Here is a 23,794-nt window from a genome sequence, read left to right as displayed (position 1 = left end):
GCCATTCTTCCAGTGTGGGTAATTCTTGCGTCTTCCAATACTTTGCTAGTAGTATCCTTGCTGCTGTGGTAGCGTACATAAAAAAAGTCCTGTCCTTTCTTGTCACCAGTTGGCCAACCATGCCCAAGAGGAATGCCTCTGGTTTCTTATGAAAAGTGCATTTAAGTACCTTCTTAATTTCATTATAAATCATTTCCCAGAAGGCTTTGATCTTTGGGCAGGTCCACCAAAGGTGAAAGAAGGTACCTTCAGTTTCATTACATTTCCAGCATTTATTGTTGGGCAAATGATAGATCTTTGCAAGCTTGACTGGAGTCATGTACCACCTATAAATCATTTTCATAATGTTTTCTCTTAAGGCATTACATGCCGTAAATTTAATACCGGTGGTCCATAACTGTTCCCAGTCCGCAAACATAATGTCATGACCGATGTCCTGTGCCCATTTAATCATAGCTGATTTGACTGTCTCATCTATTGTGTTCCACTTCAGCAACAAATTATACATTCTTGATAAATTCTTAGTATTGGATTCTAGCAGTTCTGTTTCTAATTTAGATTTCTCCACCTGGAAGCCAATTTTCCTGTCTTGTTTAAAGGTCTCCATTATTTGATAATAATGGAGCCAATCTCTTACCAGGGACTTTATTTCTTCAAATCTCTTTAATTTAAATTTACCACTTTCTTGTTCTAAGATTTCAGAATATTTGGGCCAATTAGATTCCATATTAAGTTTCTTCACTTCTTTAGCCTCCATTGGTGATAACCACCTAGGAGTTTTGTTTTCCAACAAATCTTTATATCGAGTCCAGACATTGTATAATACAATGTTTGGATTCAGAATTCTTAATAAAAGGACTGAGCCTGTGTATATTTACTTTGGAGGAACTTCTGCTGAGTTCAGTGGGACTTATTCCCAAAGAAGCTTGTGTAGGGTTGGGGCCTTAGATGGGGTTGTACATCCCACCTGGACTCAGCAGGAATAGCTGTGTGGTCCAATTTGAGAACTCTTAAGACTAGGTGCATGTGGTAGTTACTCTTCATTAAAATGGAATTGATGAAGTAGATTCCAGAACTTCTCATTTCCCTCATGCTGGAAAAAATCTAGGAAAGATAATCCAAACTGAGCCATTGAGAAATGTATTCAGAACAAAGGAAGTTCCTTTGCAATTTTATTGGTGCTGAATTAATCAGATTTGGATAGGAAAATACACCCATTCTCATTTTTTCTTGTTGTGGAAAAAAGGCCACATAAGCCATTTCTATGCGCTTGCTAGAGAGATGATACTGTTCAGAAATGAAAGCAGGTCTGTGTATATGGTAGGAAATGAAAAGCTTTTGAAAATTCAAAAATTAGCATTTGGTTTAAAACGACAATCTAAGAACCTGCTTGCTACAAATGGCAAATGTTAATGTTGGTATATTGTATAGATGCCTATCTCTTATCATATGCATATCAATTTTCATGTAATTTGGGTTTAAATAGCTCATGAGTAATTGTATTTCCTTCTTTCTCGTCAGGCATTAGCAGAATCGCTAGGATGCAGCTTCTTTATGGAAAGCCCTGAAGAAATAAAATCTCACAGATTGCCTCACAGCAAGAATAAAATTCACAATGTTTCAACTACAGCAGAAGCACATGACCATGAGCAAAATTTGAGGGCTGGGCTCATGGATTACTGGTAGACTGGCTCAGTGGTCAATTGTATCAATAGAGAATCATGTCATAGTGATCTCCTTTCAACAACGCTGGCAGATTTCAAACAAAACTCCCCACAAAACACTACTACAATTGTGAATCAGGGCTGGCTCCAGGTTTGAGAGGGTGGGCCTATGGATGGTATTCAACTGCTTAGAGTAGACCCATTGAAATTAATGAACCGTAAATTAGTTATGTTTGTTAACTTCAGTGGGTTTACTATGAGTAGGATTACCATTGAATGCTACCCTATGCTTTCGATAGCTTGTGCATTTTCATTACCCTGTTTTTGCTCTGGCTGTAAATTGCTTTGGGTGTGTGTGTGTGTGTGTGTGTGTGTGTGTTGGGAAGTGATACAGAAATGTAACAAACCCAAACCTTTCTGCTACCTGAGCCTTAGAAGAATAATGTGCTTGCTACTCTTAAAGGAGTGATTAAAGGAAGTAGTAATTTACCAAAATGAGTTTGACGTGCTTGATTTGCAACTTCCAAGACATGGTTGCTGATTGTTTCTTATTGGACAAATATAATATAGCCTCTTTCCTGAGGATCTCAAACAGCTTCACAAAGTATTTTTTTTATAAAGGGAGAGACACCAGACAAATGGAAGGTATAGACAAATATCACAAAAGCAAATATTGTGCCTGTATTTGAATCTCACATGTGATCCATCCCTTGTGGTACAGAGTCAATGCTGGTCTTCCAGCAAAATGTATTAATAACTTCTGCTTGGTGATGTGTTTACTCAGTATACATGAACACAGCATTTTGATGTCATTCTTGGTCTTGTGAAGGTTTTGACCAGCTGGCTAAACCCAGTTTTCAAAGACTTCACATACATACACACACATCAGACACAACAGAAGACAAGGCTCCTGTGATTTGAAGAGCTGGCTAGAAGAGGGATACCTGCTCCCCCCCAGCACCTGCTGTGATCCACCCCCTTCTACACAACTATGAAAGGTGCAGGCCCCTCTTTTTCACTTAATTGCCTCAGTCACTCTTTCAACATGTGTTCAAGTAGTGTAAAGCTAATCACCATGCCACAAGATCCAACCCTTGGTGCCAATGATTCTAGAACAGCTAAAGAGTGTGTGGGATAGCCCTTTGCATTCCCTGTGCAAGAGTGTCTGTGAGAGATATACACAGTGTGTGAAAGAAAGATGTGCGGCATGTATGCATGTGTGAGAGAGATGTGGGTGTAGTGTTCATGCAAGTGGGTGAGGGAGTGTGGAGTAGCTCCATCCACTGCCAGCTTTGACCTCACCCACTTTAGTTTTGTTCCCACACGGACAAATTCAGGAACTTAAGTCAATCAGTGGCTGTTAGCTACAGGGAACCTCCAGCTTCAGGGGCCAGTTGCCGGGGGACAAGCAAACAGAAGGGGAAGGTTGTCACCTCCATACCTTGCTGGCTTCCTAGAGGCATCAGCTTGTCCATTGACTGATCCAAGACACTGGATTAGATGGAACTTTATTCTGATCCAGCAAGGTTCATCTTATCATCCTATATACTAGTAGTGAACTGATTCTCTCTGTGATAATCCTTATGCAGGCCAAACAGCACAATCCACACACACACACACACACACACACACACACACGTAATAGCCAGCTTGGGGAAATACCAAGGTTTGCAGAAGAAGCAGGGGCAACCCTAAAGGGAAAGGAAGGACCCTAAAACAACCCAATGAGGACTGAGAATGCTCAGTGGCCACAGAATGCTGAGTATTTATTGGGGAGGATAGAGTCAGTATAATAATAATAATTAATAATAATAATAATAATAATAATAATAATAATAATAATAATAATATAAACAACACATATTGCCTTTGAACCTCTTCTGAGATATTTGTGCTCAAGTACTGTATTTACAGCAATCGGAAGCAGAAGAGATTGACTTCACATTCTGGCCAATGTGGGAAATGCAAAATTTGTTTTGAGCTGCAATGTGAGCAAATGATCTTATATAAAGCCACCTCCCCCCACCTTACTGCTCCTTCCCCACTCTCAGGCTGGTCCTCCTTGGTGCTGTGAACTGCTGGCTCTTACCTGGTCGATGCAACTAGACTCATTAAGGTTGTCTGCGATCTGGTTGTATTCTTCCTCCCAGCTTGGGAATTTTGGAGGCAAAAGGATCTCCACTGAATCAAGGCGGTCCAGACTCCTGTGGAATGAGGACAGAGAGTCTGAGATGATCACATGAACAACAGGAGAGGCAAAATCAGTTGTGGCTCTCGGTGACAATCGGGTATTGCCAGAGCTCCCTGCACACTGCAGATTTGTCAGAGTTACCAACTAATGCATCTCAAGCCTTGCCTAACACAAATCATCCTCTGCTCTAGTTAACACTAGGCTGTTTTAGAAGACATGGGAGCAAAAACAAATAGAGCATTTAAAGATTAATCAATACACTTCAGCCATGTGACATTAGGAAGGCATCCTCCCAAATCAGCCATCTAGGGCCTTCCGGCATGACCATTTTTGGCGCTATAAATACACATTTGTTGCAGACAGTCTGCAGGCAGATAGTCCCCCCCCCCCTCTTTTTTTGCTTGGTTATTGTAGTGTCCAAGCACTCAGAGTGCAATATTTTGTACCTAGGGAAAATGCTGCACTTTCCCAGAACAGTATCACTATGTAGAATACAGTTGTGCAGGTCTATTAGAGGTTGTAATTAGTAATCAGCTCCTCCTCTTTCAACATATGGATGTTGTTGATTAATAGTTTTGCTTTGTTTACCATTTCCCCTCAGATCTGCTCTTTTTTCATTGTCCTGCCCTTGTGCAAGAACAAGCAAGTTGTCAGATGTTTAAAGGGGAACAAACAGCAGCATGGCCAATTTACCAGAAGTAAGGCTATCCCTTCCAGGATGTACCAACAGCATATTGTGCTAGGTCCCTGGAAAAGACCCTGATGTTGGGAAAGATTGAGGGCACAAGGAGAAGGGGATGACAGAGTACAAGATGGTTGGACAGTGTTCTCGAAGCTACCAGCATGAGTCTGACCAAACTGCAGGAGGCAGTGGAAGACAGGAGTGCCTGGCATGCTCTGGTCCATGGGGTCACGAAGAGTCGGACACGACTAAACGACTAAACAACAACAACAAAAGGTAAAGGGACCCATGACCATTAAGTCCAGTCACGGCCGACTCTGGGGTTGCGGCGCTCATCTTGCTTTACTGGCCAAGGGAGCCGGCGTACAGCTTCCGGGTCATGTGGCCAGCATGACTAAGCCACTTCTGGCGAACCAGAGCAGCGCATGGAAACGCCGTTTACCTTCCTGCCGGAGCGGTACCTATTTATCTACTTGCACTTTGACATGCTTTCGAACTGCTAGGTTGGTAGGAGCTGGGACTAAGCAATGGGAGCTCACCCCGTCACGGGTATTCGAACTGCTGACCTTCTGATCGGCAAGTCCTAGGCTTTGTGGTTTAAGCCACAGCGCCACCCGCATATTGTGCTTATTGTGCTACTGTCACCTAAAATCTTGGTTATGGAAATAAATCACACAATGGATAAAATGAACTTATGGAACCAGTGGTGGGATTTTCTTCGGAAGCAAACAGCAGTGTCAAAGGGGCAATTTTGATCAGGACTGCAGCATGAGAGACAATGGTTAATCTCCCCCTTCTCATCTGCTGCAACGCCAGTGGCTGCTACTGGTATTTTTTTTTAAGGAGGCTGGTGCATTAAGGCAAATGGGGGCACTATCCCACCAATTTCAGCCTGCCTGTGGCCATTCTCCACCTTCCTGCCTTCTTTCTTATAGCCAGTCAGAGGGTGGCGCTGCCTGCCATTGGCTCTGGCCCCAGTACCCATCAGTACCCATGGCCACCAGTCATTGCTAGATACACATTTAACACTGCATCTTGTTTGGCCCTCAGTTGTCACAAGGAAAGGCTTACAAGAACAGACACACAAACTAGGCAGAAGAAGAAGAAGCACAAAATGGCCACTGGGTGACAGCCACGCTCCACATACAGCCAGAGCACATCACATAATAGCTTGTACTTGTCATGCTGAAGAATGAAGCTGCAGGGGAGCTCTTGCTCTCTCAAACTCATTTTGCTAAGCACATCTCCAAGACTCCAACAGGCTGCATTTAAAACAAAACTCATTGTTGTTGCTAGAAAACTGATAGCTGAGCAAATAATGGCAGGGCCGTAGCTTGGTGGTGCAGTGCATGATCCGATTGCAGACAGTCTCAGCTTCTGTCCTGAGTCTTTCCATGCAGATGTGGGAAAGACTGTGTGAAATTCTGGAGAGTGCTGCTAGTCGCTGTCCATCGTTCCCCAACCTAGTGCCCTCCTGATATTTTGGATTATAGCAGGGCCAAGAGTCAGAGATGACAGGAGTTCAGAACATTCCGAAGGCATCAGACTGGGGAAGGGGATAGTGGGATATATAGACTAATGGCCCATCTCTTTGCAAGGCCGATATATGAGAATTGTTTACTAATAAGTGTGCTTAGGACTGAAGTGTTTACATTATTATCGTTATTATTATTAGTGTGATCCTAAACGTATGTGGCACTGTGGTCTAAAACCACTGAGCCTCTTGGGTTTGCTGATCAGAAGGTTGGTGGCTTGAATCTGCGTGACGGAGTGAGCTCCCGTTGCTTTGTCCCAGCTTCTGTCAACCTAGCAGTTCGAAAGCATACCAGCGCAAGTAAATAAATAGTTACCACTGCGGTGGGAAGGTAAACAACATTTCTGGCTTACATCATGGTGTTCTGTTGTGCCAGAAGCGGTTTAGTCATGCTGGCCACATTACCTGGAAAACTGTCTGTGGACAAAAGCCGGCTCCCTTGGCCTGAAAGTTAGATGAGCACCGCAACCCCATAGTTGACTTTGACTGAACTTAACCATCCAGGGGTCCTTTACCTTTACCTATTATTATTAGTGTGATCCTAAACATGTTTATTCAGAAGTATTTTATTTATTTAGTATTGGCCTATTTGCCCAATCCTCTAGGTCAGCAGTTCTCAACCTGTGGGTCCCCAGATGTTGTTGGACTACAATTCCCATCATCCCTGAGCTCTGGCCTTGCTAGATAGGGGTGATGGGAGTTGTAGTTCAACAACATCTGGGGACCCGCAGGTTGAGAAAGGCTGCTCTAGGTGATACACGACACAAATCAAGCAATCCAATAAACTATTAAATTGGAAGAAATAACATCACACACACACACACACACACACACACAGAGAGAGAGAGAGAGAGAGAGAGAGAATAATCCCATAGGACAAAAATAGAATGCCATGGTCAAAGTAGAGACTAAGCTAATAATATGAGATTTAAGAGATAAAAAAAAATTACAGTGTTTAAAAAGCCAGGGTGAACATAAAGGTTTTTGCTTATGCCTAGGTACTTGTGCATTAGATTGCAGCTGTAAACACATTGTATGTGACTTCTGTCATTGGCAGATATAACTTAGTCAATCTACCATTGTTCTTTTCAAGGAAGCTTTTTGACTCCTTAGACTTTTGGAACCAAAAGGAAAATAAGGATTGCATGGCCAAAATTATTGGCTTTTTTGTAAATGGCAGGACTCTTATGTGCACACAGACCTCCATACATGCAGGTGTTGCCTTATCAATTTAGAATTGATACCTACAGAATTGATACCTTTATACCTACAGTACCGTTAGTCAAAGCCGGAAAAGTTTTAGGAAAGGGCAACCAAAACAAACAAGGTGATGGAGTGACTGACTACCCTGTGAGGAAAGCTTGCAGCATTGGGATGTTTTAGATTGGGGAAGAGGCAAGGGCTCATCCAGACTTCGCTTGGTGCTATGATTTCCAGGCACGGGTCTGAGTGGTTCATCTTTAGTCCCCGCCATTTTCCCTTGGAAAACCCACTGTTTTCCGCTGAATCTGAACAAACATGAATCCGCTGAAAACCCACCTGCCATTTATTCCACTTCAGCAGTAAACAGTGGCTTTTCCCGGGGAAAGTGGAGGGACAAAATCAAAACCACTCAAACTTGTGCCTGGTAATCACGGCACAAACAGAATCCGGATGAGGTGACATGACAGAAGCAGGGCTGTCTTAAGCATATCTGGCGCTGTGGTGCAAAGATCCCTCTGGCACCCCACCCCCGTTTCCCAGAGTTGTCGACCTTTTCCCAAGCCTCTGCAGCAATTGTTCTCCTCCCGTGGAGGCAGCCATATGGTTGACAGGCTGCAGCTGGTAGTGTGCAGGAGGGAAAGGGGAGGCTGCCAGTAAAGCCGCGCAGCTCCCCTACTCGCTGGGGCGCCCCTGAGAGGCTGGCGCCCTGGTGCAACGTGCAAGTAAACCCAATGGGAAAGACAGCTCTGGATAGAAGTTTATCAAATAATACAAGGCATGGCGAAGTGGATGGAGAAAAGTTTTTCTTCTTTCCTAACCTGGGAACATATGGACATCTGAATGCTGGAAGATTCAGGACAGATAAAATAAAGTACTTCTCCATGCAGCACATAGATAAGCTATGGAACTCATTCCCCCAAGATGTAGTGATGGCCACTGTGGCGTTTGCCCTCCTAGGTGATATCATGCTGGGTCATAAGGAAAGGGTTAAATGAGTGGGAAGTGATTGGCCAGTGGGAACCCAAGGGGAGGAGTTAGAGTTAGAGTTCTTAAGGAGTCAGTCGGGTGTTAGAGAAGAGAGAGGGAGGATAAGTCTGTGGGTTGGGATAGTTTGATGTGAGAGAGTGAGAGAATCTGTGAAGAGGAGTCAGTCAAACAGTTGAGATAATCAGTTAGAAGTTATTAGGAAGGCATAGGCCAGTAAAGAAACTAAGAAACTGACAAGAAAAATTCCCTGAAACCATAAACTTGTTAATGCTTATAAAATAAACTTGTTTATTTGGTTTAATGTTAACAACTGTCTGGACTCCGTGTGTACCCGAGAGAAACGGGTTGGTGGCAGCGGGGAAGTGAGCACAGTGGTGGCACAGGGATCAATAGCCCGTCAAACGTCCGGGGACCCCGTGTGATCGCCACAGCCACCAACCTGGATGACTTTAAAAGAGGATTAGACAAATTAATGGAGGAGAAGACTATCAATGGCTACTAACCACAAAGGTTATATTCTATCTCCTCTGTCAAAGGAGGCATGCCTCTGAATACCAACTGCTAGGAATCAGAAGTGGGGAGAGAGCTGTTGTGTTCAGGTCCTGCTTTCAGGCTCCCCAGAGGCATCTTGGCTGCCCACTGTGAGAGCAGGATGCTGGTCTAGTCGGTCCTTTCCCCCTGACCCATCAGCTTCTTTTTATGTTCTTATGCCCTCAAAGTTGCATCTCTCCAAGCCGGTCAGTCTGTGTACATAGAACCTTAAGTACTTCTCTTAATTTAGTTAATGTATTTGTGATTTTATAAACACCCATTCCCACAACATCCTGGGCAACGTGGTCCTCTTTGTGCTGGTATCTTGGCAGCTTGAACTGGGCTTCACAAAACCAGTACTGTACTTAAAACACAGAAGCAACATTTATTTCTCAGTGGCCAGCAGATGGCACTAGGTCTTGCATTTTTACAAACTAGCAAGACTTCCTTTATTGGCCATTTACTAAAGCTATCAACAATTCTGCTGGAGCCTTCGCTACTACAGTGTACCTCAGGTTAAGTACTTAATTCGTTCCGGAGGTCCGTACTTAACCTGAAACTGTTCTTAACCTGAAGCACCACTTTAGCTAATGGGGCCTCCTGCTGCTGCCACGCCGCCGGAGTACGATTTCTGTTCTCATCCTGAAGCAAAGTTCTTAACCTGAAGCACTATTTTTGGGTTAGCGGAGTCTGTAACCTGAAGCGTATGTAACCTGAGGTACCACTGTACATTTCACGTATGCAGGTTCTTTTTGAACTGAGATCCCCTCTGCCCTCTTGGGGTGAATGAGTAAGGTACAGACAGGAGAAGGATGGGAAGGAAAGTGTAGGACTTTAGACCTGCCTGTGGACTGTCTCACCAGAGTGGTGCATGCTCTAGTTATCTCCTGCTTGGACTACTGCAATGTGCTCTGCGTGGGGCTACCTTTGAAGGTGACCTGGAAACTACAACTAATCCAGAATGCGGCAGCTAGACTGGTGACTGGGAGTGGCCGCCGAGACCATATAACACCGGTCCTGAAAGACCTACATTGGCTCCCAGTACATTTCCGAGCACAATTCAAAGTGTTGGTGCTGACCTTTAAAGCCCTAAACAGCCTCAGCCCAGTATATCTGAAGGAGCATCTCCTCCCCCATCGTTCTGCCCGGACACTGAGGTCCAGCGCCGAGGGCCTTTGGTGGTTCTCTCACTGCGAAAAGCAAAGCTGCAGGGAACCAGGCAGAGGGACTTCTCGGTAGTGGCACCCGCCCTGTGGAACGCCCTCCCACCAGATGTCAAGGAAATAAACAACTATCTGACTTTTAGAAGAGATCTGAAGAGTTCAGGGAAGTTTTTAATGTGTGACATTTTAATGTATTTTTAATCTTTGTTGGAAGCCACCCAGAGTGGCTGGGGAAGCCCATCCAGGTGGGCGGGGTACAAATAATGAATTATTATTATTATTATTATTATTATTATTATTATTATTAATCTCTTCTATTTATCTACATGGAGAATAAAGTTCAGTCAAAGTCACCTTCCAGTCCAACCCACAGGAAACTGTCAAGGGCCACTTTGCATGAAGGAGGTTGTTCACAGGGATGCAGGTGAAATAAAATACTGGAAATAGGAGGGGCAATAAAGTATTTTCTATACTAGTCCCCATGCTGACAGCAGGGCATGGAAACTTGTAGAATTCTATATATACTGGTTGTTGGAAACCAAAGGAAGGGAGAAAAAACAAAACAAATTCCTTCCAGTAGCACCTTAAAGACCAACTAAGTCAGTTCTTGGTATGAGCTTTCGTGTGCATGCACACTTCTTCAGATACACTGTCAAAGGAAGGGAGAGCGCTCTTGTGCTTGCCACCTTTCCACGGGCATCTGGCTTGATCTAGCAGGTTCTTCTTATGTTTTTATGATGTCATTTTACACATTACAGCTGTGCTGGGAATCACCAGCTGCGTGGAGGCTATTTCCAGGACCTCCCATGTGGTGAATATAACTTATAGACTGGCTCTCAGTTTGTTTATTTTTGTCTGAGGTCTTGCAATCCCTCTGTCCTAGCAGCATAGCTGTCAACGTTTCCTTTTTTAAAAGGGAAATTCCCTTATTCCAAATAGGATTCCTCGCAAGAAAAGGGAAAAGTTGACAGCTATGCCTAGCAGGGAGTAAGCACACCTCAACATCTTGTTCTAATAATTTTGTGGAAGTTCCACCTCAACATCTTTTGCACCCTCACCCTTCTAACCATGACCAGGAAAATCAGCTGTGAAATGCTGCTCATCTCAGCCCTAGCTTAAGTGTACAAATGCACTTTAATCAAAGGTTCTGCGGGACCCACTATCGGGTACTAAATACGTGAATGGAACAATATATAATGTGAAAAGCTTGGTCCTTAGGGTTGTGAACAAATGAGTCACAGTTCTAGGTCGGCTTCAGAATACTATTCATGTGACAATGCCATTCTATCACCCACCGGTTTCAAATGGTCATATGGTCTCCTTCTTCCCTACAGCCCTTTAAGCATCCCTGAGAAGGAAGAAGATGGATATAGCTCATACTAATTTCATTGATTTGGATTAAATTGTGATAAACCTTTATATATATATAAAAAAAACCAAAAACTAATCAAACTCATTACATATGTTAACTGACTCACCAATGCCAGGATTTTTGTACTATCAACAACTGTTTTTGTGAATGAACACCATTAATGATGCAATTATCACCCTCTCTGTCCCTTCTGCATTTCTTTTCCCTCTGAGCCCACTGTTTAATCTCAGCTCTACCCTCCACTATGTGCCTGTAACCCAGTAATAACCCATCATGCATTGGACAAACTGAACAGTGAAATCTAGGAATGCCACAATAGATGTCAGTCTTTGAGGCACCTGAGGCATTACCACCGTGCCAAAGATGCACGTATTCACAGAGTACCAGGTAGCACTGAAATAAGAAGGCAGTACCTGTGGGTGGTGCTCTGCTCGCTCAGTGACTGTTGAGTGGCCTTGAGGTAACTCTGCCTCCGTGCTGCAGTTTTGGGGGATGGCTTGGGGCTGGTTTCCGAGTCTTCGCTGTCATCGTCCCCCATGGCTTTGATATAACTCCCACTCCGCATGCGCCGGCATGGGATTTCATTGTCCTTGTCCCTAGTCAAGGTATTATTCCAGTCTCCCTGAGGCACCTGCAAAAGCAACAGAACACAGACATAGCATTTGGTAAGGAAAGGAAAAAAGCAGGCGATGGAGGGACCATCTACAGAAGAGCAGGTCATCAACTCATCCAGTCCAGCCTCCTGTACCTATTTAACAGTGACAGGTTCCTGGTGAGGCAGACTAATGCAGGTAGGGAAGCCTTTGTAAACAACATGCATGTTACTACTAATGCTAAATGGAGTAAGCACAAAGCAATTTCTTCTTGGCCAGCTTAGGCTGTGAAGCCTGACTTTTAGTCACCTCTTAGCCTATATTATCTGTCTTAACCTTTATAATGCCAGCTGTTAGTTAGTTAATCCTTAGCCTTGGCACGAAGTACTTGAAGTGAAGCATTTTGTGTTTTTGTTTTTTTACTGATCCTAAAGTCTCTGGTCCATGATGAAATGACAGAGCTGTCTTTCCTAGCACATGGTCATGGGGGAGAAAAGAAGTTTTATTTTCCCATCATGTGCTAGCTAGCAAATGTCATCCTTGCTATATGTAGTTGGGGAACTCCCTGCTGACCTGACCAAAGGCTGATATGAGACAAAAGCAAAGAGAAGGACAATGCATTGTTTGAGGGGTTGCAGTTTTCCGTTCATTTACCTGGGAACAAAAATATTGAACTTAGCAGGACTTATGTCTGAGTAGACATGTAAAGCATTGTGCTGTAAGTGTCCAAATGAATTTTCCTTTTCTAATGTTGTTCCAGTGCATAATAATGACCTTGTCCCCCACCCTTTTAAACAGATTAAGAAGAGTTGTGCTGGATTGGACTAAGCATCCATCTCATGTAGTATGTTAGAAATGCAGAAAGCTGCCCTGCCAGCTTTTTATGGCTGCATTCACATCCTTCCAACATTTCCCTAAACTGTTAATTTCCACATTATATTTGAGCTTTCATATGACATAAAATGGACTTCCAGAAAATTAATGGAAATTAGTACATGTTTAGTGCTCATTTCAGATTTTTTATTTTTTATTTTTATTATTATTATTATTCCAGCAAAATTCCATTTGCAGCTCCTTTAACCTGGAAAATCACTGGAGTAAAGTGATGGAATTTGGGGCAGTATACCCACATACAGTTCTTTCATGTTGTTGTCATTTGTTAATGATGGGGGAACAGAAATACACAGGTGCAGAAAGAGTAGGGGAGCAATGACGTTACCCAATGGTGTGAATGAAATTTAGCATGACATGCCACAGTTCCATAACACAACTGGTACTGCAGTATGAAAGGAACTTTAGAAAATGGAACAGAAGCACTAGCTTTATAATCAGAAAAAAACCCTAACATAATATTCCTCACATTTCAATGCACACTCTTTGTCCAACTAGCCCAGTTCACAGGTGTGGCTGGTGTGATGAACCTGCACAATTCTAACCTCACTGCCTCCATGCCCTACCCCTACCCTGTTCCAGTAAGTGGCACAGCTGCAACACTGCCCTCAAATTAAAAGGATGTCCACTATAAATCAGGACACACACATAAAACATTGACATTTATTTTTAAAAAGTTCAAAGAAACATAAATATGATTCTTTAAAATCTATTGCAAGGCACATGCCCATCCTGATCACAGATGAAAGTCGTATTCTTATATGATACAGATGGAGAACATGTGGTCCTACAGAGGTTGATGGATGACAGCTATCCTTCCTCACCATGTTGGCCAAGACTGATGGGAGCTGGCGCTTAACAGTATCCAAAGTGCCCCAGGCTCCTCATTCTTGACATATGAGATCTGTGCAGTCTCAGCACACAGAAAATATCACAAGGTTGCCTATTTGCATTCATTTCTTGTGCATCCTCCAGGGCCACCAACCACCTGCCTCTACAGAGGATGGGAAAGTGGCAGCAAAAGAAGTCCATGATGGGTTTGTGGATGTTGCATTCTTCTGCCTGTTCTTGTAGAAAGCAAAAAGGCTCCAGTGACAGATCGCCCTAATAAGACTCCTGTATCTTGTTCTCCTCAAACTACCGCTGGGGTGATTGGCTTTGACCTTTCCTAATGAAGGAGACACAAGCCTTCTGAAAGCACTTTACCACTAGCTGCCTTGGAGTCACGTCTGACTGGAGATTAGACCATTTTTTTGGGGGGGGGGGCGGAGATTTCCGACCTGCCTTTGCTTCAACTTGTTAATTTCACACCGGGAGGGGAAAAAGAAGAAGAACTGCCTGCCTGCCTGGAGATGAAAAGCAGCTCTCCCAAGTGGCAGTACGCACTGCTGCATGACCAATGTAAGGCTGGGGGAGGGAAAGCGCCGTCAGGTGTAATCAGGAAACATCGGAGACCAGAGAGAAGCAGGCAGAAGGAAACCGAGGAATCTCTTTTGCCAGCTGCTCGCAGTCGAGTTGGAAGCTGCTTCTCACATTACACGTTTAGGTGAACACTTCCCAAATCTGAAATAAATAAGCGTCAAGTGTGAAGGAGAGAGCCGCACGTTTAGGAAACACGTGCATTTCTTTCCAGAGGGGTAGCCAACTTAGGCTGTGTACACATTACCGGATGAAAACACAGCAAGGTTGTGTTTTTTCTCTCCATTAGAATCAAAGCTGGTTCGAGGGGGAAATGCATCAAAATCTGGCAATTCATAGGAAACAACAGGATGAATACATGATGGATGTGGATTGTGGTTAACACTGTGTGGATGCTGTTTTCCTGTGTGGCAGGAATGCACTGGATGCTGAGTAAGCAGGATGCTCCACTGTCAAACAGCTCTCACCATCAGAAAGTCATTTTGACCAAACTTTCTCTCTCTTTCTTTCTTTCTTTCTTTCTTTCTTTCTTTCTTTTTCTCTCCCCCCTTTTCTTCCTCACTTTTTCATGTCTAATTTTACCCTGTGCACTATAGATATAGATATATTTCAGTAAAGGTAAAAGTAAAGGGACCCCTGACCATTAGGTCCAGTCGTGGCCGACTCTGGGGTTGCGGCGCTCAAGTCGCTTTATTGGCCAAGGGAGCTGGCATACAACTTCCGGGTCATGTCACCACTAAGCCACTTCTGGCTTTATTGGCCAAGGGAGCCAGCATACAACTTCCGGGTCATGTCACCACTAAGCCACTTCTGGCGAACCAGAGCAGTGCACGGAAATGGCATTTACCTTCCTGCCGGAGCGGTACCTATTTATCTACTTGCACTTTGACGTGCTTTTGAACTGATGGGTTGCCAGGAGCAGGGACCGAGCAACGGGAGCTCACCCTGTCACGGGGATTTGAACCGCCAACCTTCTGATCGGCAAGTCCTAGGCTCTGTGGTTTAACCCACAGCACCACCCGCGTCCCTCTATTTCAGTATATTTCAGTATATTTCAGTATATTTCAGTATATTTCAGTATATATCAATAAATAATAAAAAGGAAAGGAGAGCAGAGCTCTTGAACTGGGGCACTAGACTTTCCCACTATGGCGAGATGTATTTCTGCTTCAGTCTTAGTAATTCTTTCTAAACTTGCATCTGTAGATATAAATTAGCATGTACTAATCTGTCTCCTCCCCCCCCCCCCCAGTGATGCATTTCCTATTTGTTGGTGATGTGTGTATAACCATCATAAGTGGTCTTCCATTCTTCCAAACCATGTTTCTGAAGGGCTTTCCTGAACTGAATGCGTGACTTTGCTTTCTAGGAATGCATGTAACATATATCTATGTACATATATTTAAGTGTGTGTGTGCATAGACTTTGCAGACTCTCTGAAAGAGCAAAATTAAATCATAAGCTTTATCAGGGGGAGAAAAATTCAACAGCCATTCCTTTCTCACAGTACTCTCTGATGTTCTCTACCAATTAGGCACAGTTCCTGATGGATGAAGAGGGAGGAAACTGAGCTGGAAAAGGACCAAATATATTTTGAGTGTGCAGCAGCAAGGAAGTGAGTGAAAAATGGAGAGATGGGAGACCAGCATGGGCATATCAAGGTCAGAAAGCTCTTCTACTAGAAACTAGATCAACTCCATGCATATGGAAGGGAGCAAATGGTGCGGTTTGCTGAAGACTGTGACACAGAGAGCCAGTGGGATCTCCCAGGAGCACAGTTTGGGTCTCTATTCTCAGCAAGGGAAGTGAGTCTCATTTAGTGGGACTGGTGCATAGAACACTGACCTCAGTTTTGATTTTCAACATCTGGGATTCTGCACACTGAAGAGAACCACCCTGCTATAGATACCTTAATGTTATGCAGCCTTGTATTTAAGGACAAGCCTTGCAGTCATAGGTGAGAAGGGACTGAAGGCAGGCAGGCAGGTAAATGTCAGAATCTCATGCTGGTGAGTGTACAGGCTGTCAGAGAAGGGCTCTGATCCTCCTTTATGCCTGGTAGAGAAACCAAGCAGGCTACCAGAGAGGGAAAAGCCCCTCCCATATGAAATTGCTATCTTCAGCAGGTGGCACAAAGAGAATGAACACTCAGGGATTGGGGATCCATACTTGGAACCATTTACATGAAGCACATACCCAGTGGGCTCTGCCAGTTTTGTTCTGTATCGATTTAAATTGTATTTTTTAAAAAATACCCCCCCCATAAAATAAATTCAAAAAGAGAAAAGAAAAGGCCAGTCCCCCACATCCAGCTAAAAAAAGGCAGTGGGCTGTTGGAGGAAGGACAAATCTCTCCATCCCTCCTTTTCCAGCTGCCAGCCGGGTAGTATTTTATTTATCTGTACATTTTGCTGACTAGTGCCTTGCTGTTTTGGGGTGGGGTTCAATCGCATGCTGGCAAATGCAAGTTGTGCAATCAACGTTGATTTAAATATTGAGCAACAAAGCCACCCACAATCCCCAAATCAGATTTTTTTTTGCAATAAGGAAAGTGATGGGAAAATGCACTGCAAAGTGTGGGATAACATTTGTTTGATGCAACATCATCTCCCAGCAATCAAATCATAATGAATGTTCAATCAATACCCAATGCCGTCTGATCTCCCTGCAAATAAATCAGGACGAATGCTCCATAAGGAGGTTGTCTGGAAACAACCTTATTTACAAGGCTGCCTTGAAACCAGCTGTAACATGGACAAAGGAGAGGGAAGAGGATTCTGTTGCTGAGGATATGCACCTCTGTTGTAATTTGTAAATTTATTTTTACACTTTTGACAACTTCTCTTTTCACGGTGCAAAGAATAGTTCCAGTGATCTTAAATGCACTCAGGCTTCACATCAGAGCATATATTCTGGAGCTTCTCAAAAACATCCCTGCACACTTCTCTTAATTCACACACTCTGCCCTGCTAGCATTCACAAAGAAATGCAGAAACCTATAGGCAGAGACAGACTCTTTGAAATGTGCCACAAAATGAGTAGATGCAATCAGCAAACAGGGCTCCTGCCTCTTTAATATTACACCGAAGAGAGGTTTCCCCAGCTATAGCTTCTTTCACTCTGGTAGCACAACGCTATAAAAAGCTGCCTCTGGTGAAATTCCTTCTTCTAAACAACTGCAAAAACTCGACCCTCTCTTGCTCACCCTACTGCAAAGGCTCGAGTCATTCTGCCCATGGCACTGGCTTAGCTATCATGATGTAGTTGGCTATGATAATTGAAAACAGGGCTACCACTCCATGCTGGAAGCGTTGTTAGGGTCATTCATAAATGCTCTCAAATCCTGCCATTCTATTGTCAAGAATGGGGTAAAAATAAAAAACTAAAATAAAAAAAGTCAAATTATCTTCCGAATTGTAATTTTGATTTTACGATTTCCCACAGTCTGAACCTTGAAGCATATTTATATCTCAGTCCTGCCTCTCATCAATATTTCCATATTTCCATATCTTGATTTTATCTCTCCATTTTTTATCTCTGGGTCTGTGATCCTCAATCATGTCAGAAATCAGATAACCTTTCGTCCGTCAATTTTTATTGGATTATGATTTGATATGTTAATTGGATGTCTTTTATTGGAAAATTAAGAAACGTTCTAACAACAACAAGAAGAAGAATGGGATAGACAACTCTCCCCCACTCCGCATTGAGGACCATATTCTACCTGCAGTAGATTTTTTTGGGTCACATACTGATTGTGGGCAAAACTAAAGCCCGCAATCACTGGGCCAGAACCATAAGTGCATGGAGTTACCATTTTCTCACTTTCTCTGCTAATCTCAATTCTCTCTATCTTTCTGCTACCTAGCAGCAGTCAGTGGAATGATGGTGCTTACATGACCTCCCATCACCTGGCATTACTGTGGCTTACTGGGAGGGAGAATGGCAATATGGCAGTGGGGTCAGCATGGTGCAAACACATTGGCATGTTTCCACTGCACTGACCTCACCACCAACTTGCCCTTTCCCCTCTTCCTCCTGGTAAGTTGCAGTGACGCTGGTGACAGGAGGTCAAGTGAGTACTGCTGTCTCACGGCCTGCTAGTGCTGCCATCCGCTATTCCTTATCTCTTCTGTCTTTTTGATACCTTCTTCTCCCCTCCCCTATTTCCCCATGGGCTGCCAGTGGAGGAATAGGTCACCCTTGCCAGAAGTGTCAAGCAATTGCTTGCAGAGGCCTTTTGACAGTGGGCCACAGGTTGCACATCCTTGGCCTAGATTAACAATGCAAATGATGGAATTCCATTGAGTTTCAAGGTGGGCATAATCTAGATTTATAAATAGTTTTATGAATAAGGGCCATGTTCCTTAAAGAGCCAGCCCATTCTCTTTCACATAAACCAGAATCTATTTTTTAAGCTAGAAAATAAAGGCTTTTTCCAGTTTAGAAAAAACAGCCACCTAGCTAATCCCTTTGAGATTTTCAGTTTGTGACTAATTTTCAGATTTCTATTCATCTCTCCCTGGAAAACATCTATATTAAAAAAACAAAACAAAACCCTGCCTTGATTGTTTACCTGGGAATATGAATGATGGTGTGTGACATCATACAATGGATCTTTCAGCTGAACAGAATTTGCATACATGCATTCATTTTAGCCTGATCGATTAATACTTTTTCTTGATTCGTCATTCATCAAACTCCTATGGAACCTTTTGCTTACAGTCAAAGAAAGCTTCATTGGGAAGGTGAGTTCATGAAAATTGGGAACCTGCCTCAACAAGTGCAGTCCCAATCGAGGAATATGATTAGTAGAGTTGCTAGTCAGCTGGGCATGCACCAGCACTCTCAAGGAGAGGGAGGTTCATTGGGGAAACAGTGAGAAGACTCAAGGAAGAACACAAGGCATAGAAATGGCAACACAAAAGGCAAGGCAGCAAGAACTGCAGAGTTCACCCAGTACATTTTGTTCCACTATATGGCTCTATCATGCTACTGGGAAGTAGACAAGTGGGGGAAAGCCTTGAATGCAAGTGGAGAAGAACTCCAGGTGAATCAAACAAAAAACCCAAAATACAACCAAAAACGAAGTACTTTGCTGCCTCCATTGTATCCTCACTATGCCATCCAGGGGAGCTTTTCTGGGTAGTACAGGGCCTTTTATACTTTGGCCCAAAAGAGGTGGAGGAACTGACAGTGGCCCACTGTGACTTGCTAATGAAGCCATTCAGTTAAACTGTATGAGAAGTTCTGAACTTTACTGCAGATATTTTGTTTCAATTTAGTTTGGTGGCTACATCCTAGGAGAAGGAAAGAAATGTTGTTGTTGACATGCCCAGGTTTTTGAACCTAAGCATGCCAACCGAGTTTTCTACTGTATACTTTGCTCCCCCCCCCCCATTCCAAAACCCTTTTTGGTGCACTAAGGATGCTATGCCTTCAGCGCATGCCTAACTGACCAATCATCTCTGTGGAAGCTCGGCACCAAGAGGATTATTAGGCTCAGGAAATGTATGCTTCTCGAGAAGTTATTAATTACCTATTATTTCTATCCTAGGATAATGAGTGGGTTGGAGAAAAGGGGGGGGGGGGAGAGAAGAGGAAGCTTTGAGCACTGCAGCGAATCTCCCATTGCCACAAATGTGCCAGGAGCATCCCCTGATCACCCAAAGAAACAGAGCGTAAACAGAAAGAGAGAAGCAGCTGAGTGGAAAATCCACCTTCCAATCTGAGGGCTTTTGCAACAGAGAGACTCTCTGGAGTCAGCTAGTGAAGAAAATTTAAGGATAGGATTCTGTATTATACAAAGAACATGTATCTGGATTCCCACAGATACATGTTATGGAGAATATAAGTTGAGTGTTTAATTTGCATAACAACCAGCCATTATGCACATTCACCAGACCTCATGGAGAATGTGTATATAATCTATCCATGAAGAGGAAATTGTGCACATTCTCCGGATTCTTGGAAATTATGCAGAATTCCCAATAAGCTTTGGTGGATGTGAACATCTCAGTTGAATTTTGTACATTATCAGGCTAATATGCATAATCTCCAACAGATCTTGGGGGGGGGGGATGAGCATATGTCAAAGCTATGGTTTTCCCAGTAGTGATGTATGGAAGTGAGAGCTGGACTATAAAGAAGGCTGATCGCCGAAAAATTGATGCTTTTGAATTATGGTGCTGGAGGAGACTCTTGAGAGTCCCATGGACTGCAAGAAGATCAAACCTATCCATTCTGAAGGAAATCAGCCCTGAGTGCTGACTGGAAGGACAGGTCCTGAAGCTGAGGCTCCAATACTTTGGCCACCTCATGAGAAGAGAAGACTCCCTGGAAAAGACCCTGATGTTGTGAAAGATTGAGGGCACAAGGAGAAGGGGACGACAGTAGACAGAGGACGAGATGGTTGGACAGTGTTCTCAAAGCTACGAACATGAGTTTGACCAAACTGCGGGAGGCAGTGGAAGACAGAAGTGCCTGGCGTGCTCTGGTCCATGGGGTCACGAAGAGTCGGACATGACTAAATGACCAAACAACAACAACTGCACTTGGTACATTCTCCTGGCAATATGGACATCCTCAATTTTGTATGCATAATCTCCAAGAAACACATTTTCCCCCATCTCTTGTTCAGAAGTATGCACTCTGTGAGGTCAGAAGGAAAGGAAATTCAGAAAAGTATAGAAGGTAATAATTATGTTTTGAACAATGGTCATTCACAAAATGACAACACAGACATTCGGTCATTAGCACATTTAGTGCTATAACCTCCTCCAACCTATGTACCTGCAATATGCTTCATGCATCTGATGTAGTGGACTGTGGTCCAAAGAAAGCTTATGCCATAATAAATTTGTTAGTCTTAAAGCTGCCACAAACCTCTTAGTTGTAATTTGACAGTGACAGTGAGAGTGAGCAGACAAACTGTCTCAGTTAAAAAAGAAAGTGAGCAATAACCCAGATTGCTTCAGGTTCTAAATTCAGTGAAGGATTTGTTTTCCCCCTCAATGATATTGCCATGTAGCTGCATTGGCTGAGTATATGATTTCAATCACTATATTGATGAGGTAATCCCTGGTTGGTTGGTATCACACAAGAGAGAAGCCTTTCACAGATAAAACAATGGGAGATGAAGCAGCCACAGATTGAGATTGCAAATTGGCAGAAAAATATTAAACTGCTACTTGTCCATCTCAGGCTTTATTCTGGATTGACAGGACAGAGGGCATTCTCAGATGATCTCAGGTGGGTCCCCCCCCCCCCCGTATGCATGTATGAAACCCAAGACATTTGATTCTGGGATGTTCTGTCCCTTAAACATCAAGCCTCTTATTTCCTAGGCTCCCAATACACCAGGGCCCAACATACATATATTCCTTCAGATGAAGATCAGCATCAAGGTGAAAAGAAGAGGGAATCTTGCTAAAGGCAAGGCTGAATAGCTAACAGCACTGGCAATGCAAAATGTCAAAACCTGGGACCTGGAGCTGTGATGTTGCATCTCTGGAATACCAGTGCCTCATAGTTAATTGGAATGTCCACTAGAGTTTTTATGACACTGGCTAAGGATGATCCCTTAAAATGGGAACTGTCTCTTGAAGCAAGACAATATTAAAAGCTAGTTTGGGTCACTTTCAGGTAGTGCTCAGAGGCACAGCCTGCCCAATGCCCCCCAACCTGCCTACCCCATCCCCTAGCTGCACCCTAGGCTTCTAACTGGGTCAATGCCAGTAGCAGCAACTCCTTGCATGCTGAGTAAAGGAGCAAATGTCTGTACTTAGTTTGAGAAAAGATAAACTATGGAACTCCTTGGTGCAAGGAAACACTGGGTCAAAGAATTTAGCAGTTTCCAAAGAAGAAATAGGTATCAGTAGAAAGTGATGTCAGCAATTGCCAACTAATTATGCCAAACTCTGCCTCCATCTGCTTCCATTTTGAGACTGGCTCTGTTCCTGCACCACCATTCTGTAACTGGTGAGCTTCAGTAATTTTCAGCCTTCTCAAGTGGGTCCTAGTTTAAAAAGTCAGAACCACTGCTGTAGTCTAAAGGCATATCCACAGTCCACACTATAAACTTCAACGTGGCTGATCAGTCACCCCCTCTTTCCAGGAAGCATTAGAAGCTGTAGTTTTATAAGGCCCTCAGGATGTTGTTGGACTTCAACTCTCATCAGCCCCAGACATCATGGCCAATGGTCAGGGATGATGGGAGTTGTAGTCCAGCAACACCTGCACGTCACTAGTTCTCTACCCCTGATGTGAAGGGTCTAGGTTCTCCAACAGAATTCTGAAAACCTCAGATAAAGTCTCACACAACTTAGGTTCTTGGACTTTTCCTGTCCAGAAAGGTTCTGTTTCATTGCATAAGCTCACGTTTCTGTCTCATAAGGCAACAACTGGGACTTCATTCAAAAAAAGAATGCCTAAGGATTCTGAAATACTAATGTGCGCTTCTGAGAGCACGAGAAAATTATCTCTCTTACCAGTATGTGAATGCAAATAGGTTAAAGCATATTCACTGTATACAGGAGAATTAATCTCTCATAAGTAGCTGTGATTGATGTACCCTTAGGTCTATACTTGAATCTTGCATGCATTTGAGGACATTGATATGAGAATGTATAGTGACTGCAGAACAACTGCGCCCCTTATATGAAAAGAGTGAAATGAACTTTCCAGAGAAAGTATGTGGTCAGACAGTGACAGATTAAGAAGCACAGAGGAAGGAATTTACCAAGTCATTTCCTGAGGCTCTTTGGGTGGAATCCAGTTGGTGCTTTTGCAACTGCAGAAGGGTTTTTTCACCCACAAAAATCCATTTCAGAGAGTTGGCAGACTCTCCAGAACAGGATGGAAGACAGCGCTGGGTGTGTGTATGCTTTCTATAGTTGTAAGGAGGATTTAGCAAAAAGTCCCCTCCCTTCCCCTCCATTAGCGGACACCTCCACTGGATCAATAGAAACACAGGCCATTGGTCAATCTGGCTCAGCACTGCATGCACTTAATGGCAGTTGCTATCCAGTTTCTCTCCTTGCCCTACTGGGATATGCTGGGGATGGAATCTGAGACCTTTTGCATGCAAAGTATGTACTTTAACATTGAGTATGTACTTTAACATTGAGCCGTGAGCACAAGAGCTTCTAATGGAATCCAATTGGATCCCATCTTCTGCCTTGAAACATGCAGCCTCACATCTACCACCATTTGCTCATAAAAGCCCAGGCAATTGTATACATTGTCCATCACACATATGATCTCATGCAGAAGCCCCAAAAGTTCTGCTCCATGTATTCTTCCCTGTCCTGCAAAGTAGTATTTTGCATGACAGAGAATCCTCTACTCGCCATGGCGGTCAGGCTACCGTTGGTTTACATTTACCTCAAGCTGGGGAGATGCTTAATGCTGCCCTGCTTTATGATGAAAGAACAGCAGTGCATTCTCAGCTGCAAGGAATTTGAAAGAAACCTGGTCTGGGAGCAAAATGAACATGCTTTTCACATTGGGGAACCCTAAATAATTAAACCACAGCAGCGGGGGCCCTAATTGGACTGGGTCCCT

At 43.5% G+C, this 23,794-nt stretch overlaps 2 protein-coding genes across 4 annotated transcripts in view; one reads left to right on the top strand and one right to left on the bottom strand.

The window, feature by feature from the left end:
• Positions 1-23,794, top strand: part of TGIF2 (TGFB induced factor homeobox 2) — a 377,907-nt gene that overhangs the window by 95,736 nt on the left and 258,377 nt on the right. The gene's annotated exons all lie outside the window — the stretch shown is intronic.
• The window catches only part of DLGAP4 (DLG associated protein 4), a 330,460-nt gene that overhangs the window by 72,630 nt on the left and 234,036 nt on the right, over positions 1-23,794 (bottom strand). For all 3 annotated transcript variants that reach the window (XM_081867584.1, XM_081867586.1, XM_081867585.1), the window contains 2 exons: positions 11,741-11,958; positions 3,754-3,868 (listed from right to left, as the gene is read on the bottom strand). In XM_081867584.1, the coding sequence (XP_081723710.1) occupies positions 3,754-3,868; positions 11,741-11,958 (333 nt within the window). The remainder of the gene's footprint in view (positions 1-3,753; positions 3,869-11,740; positions 11,959-23,794) is intronic.

The sequence above is a fragment of the Podarcis erhardii genome, assembly GCF_964252035.2.
Source record: "Podarcis erhardii genome assembly, chromosome: 6".
Taxonomy (NCBI): domain Eukaryota; kingdom Metazoa; phylum Chordata; class Lepidosauria; order Squamata; family Lacertidae; genus Podarcis; species Podarcis erhardii.
The sequence above is the reverse complement of the archived record's forward strand: the minus strand, read 5'-3'. Positions and strand labels throughout refer to the sequence as shown.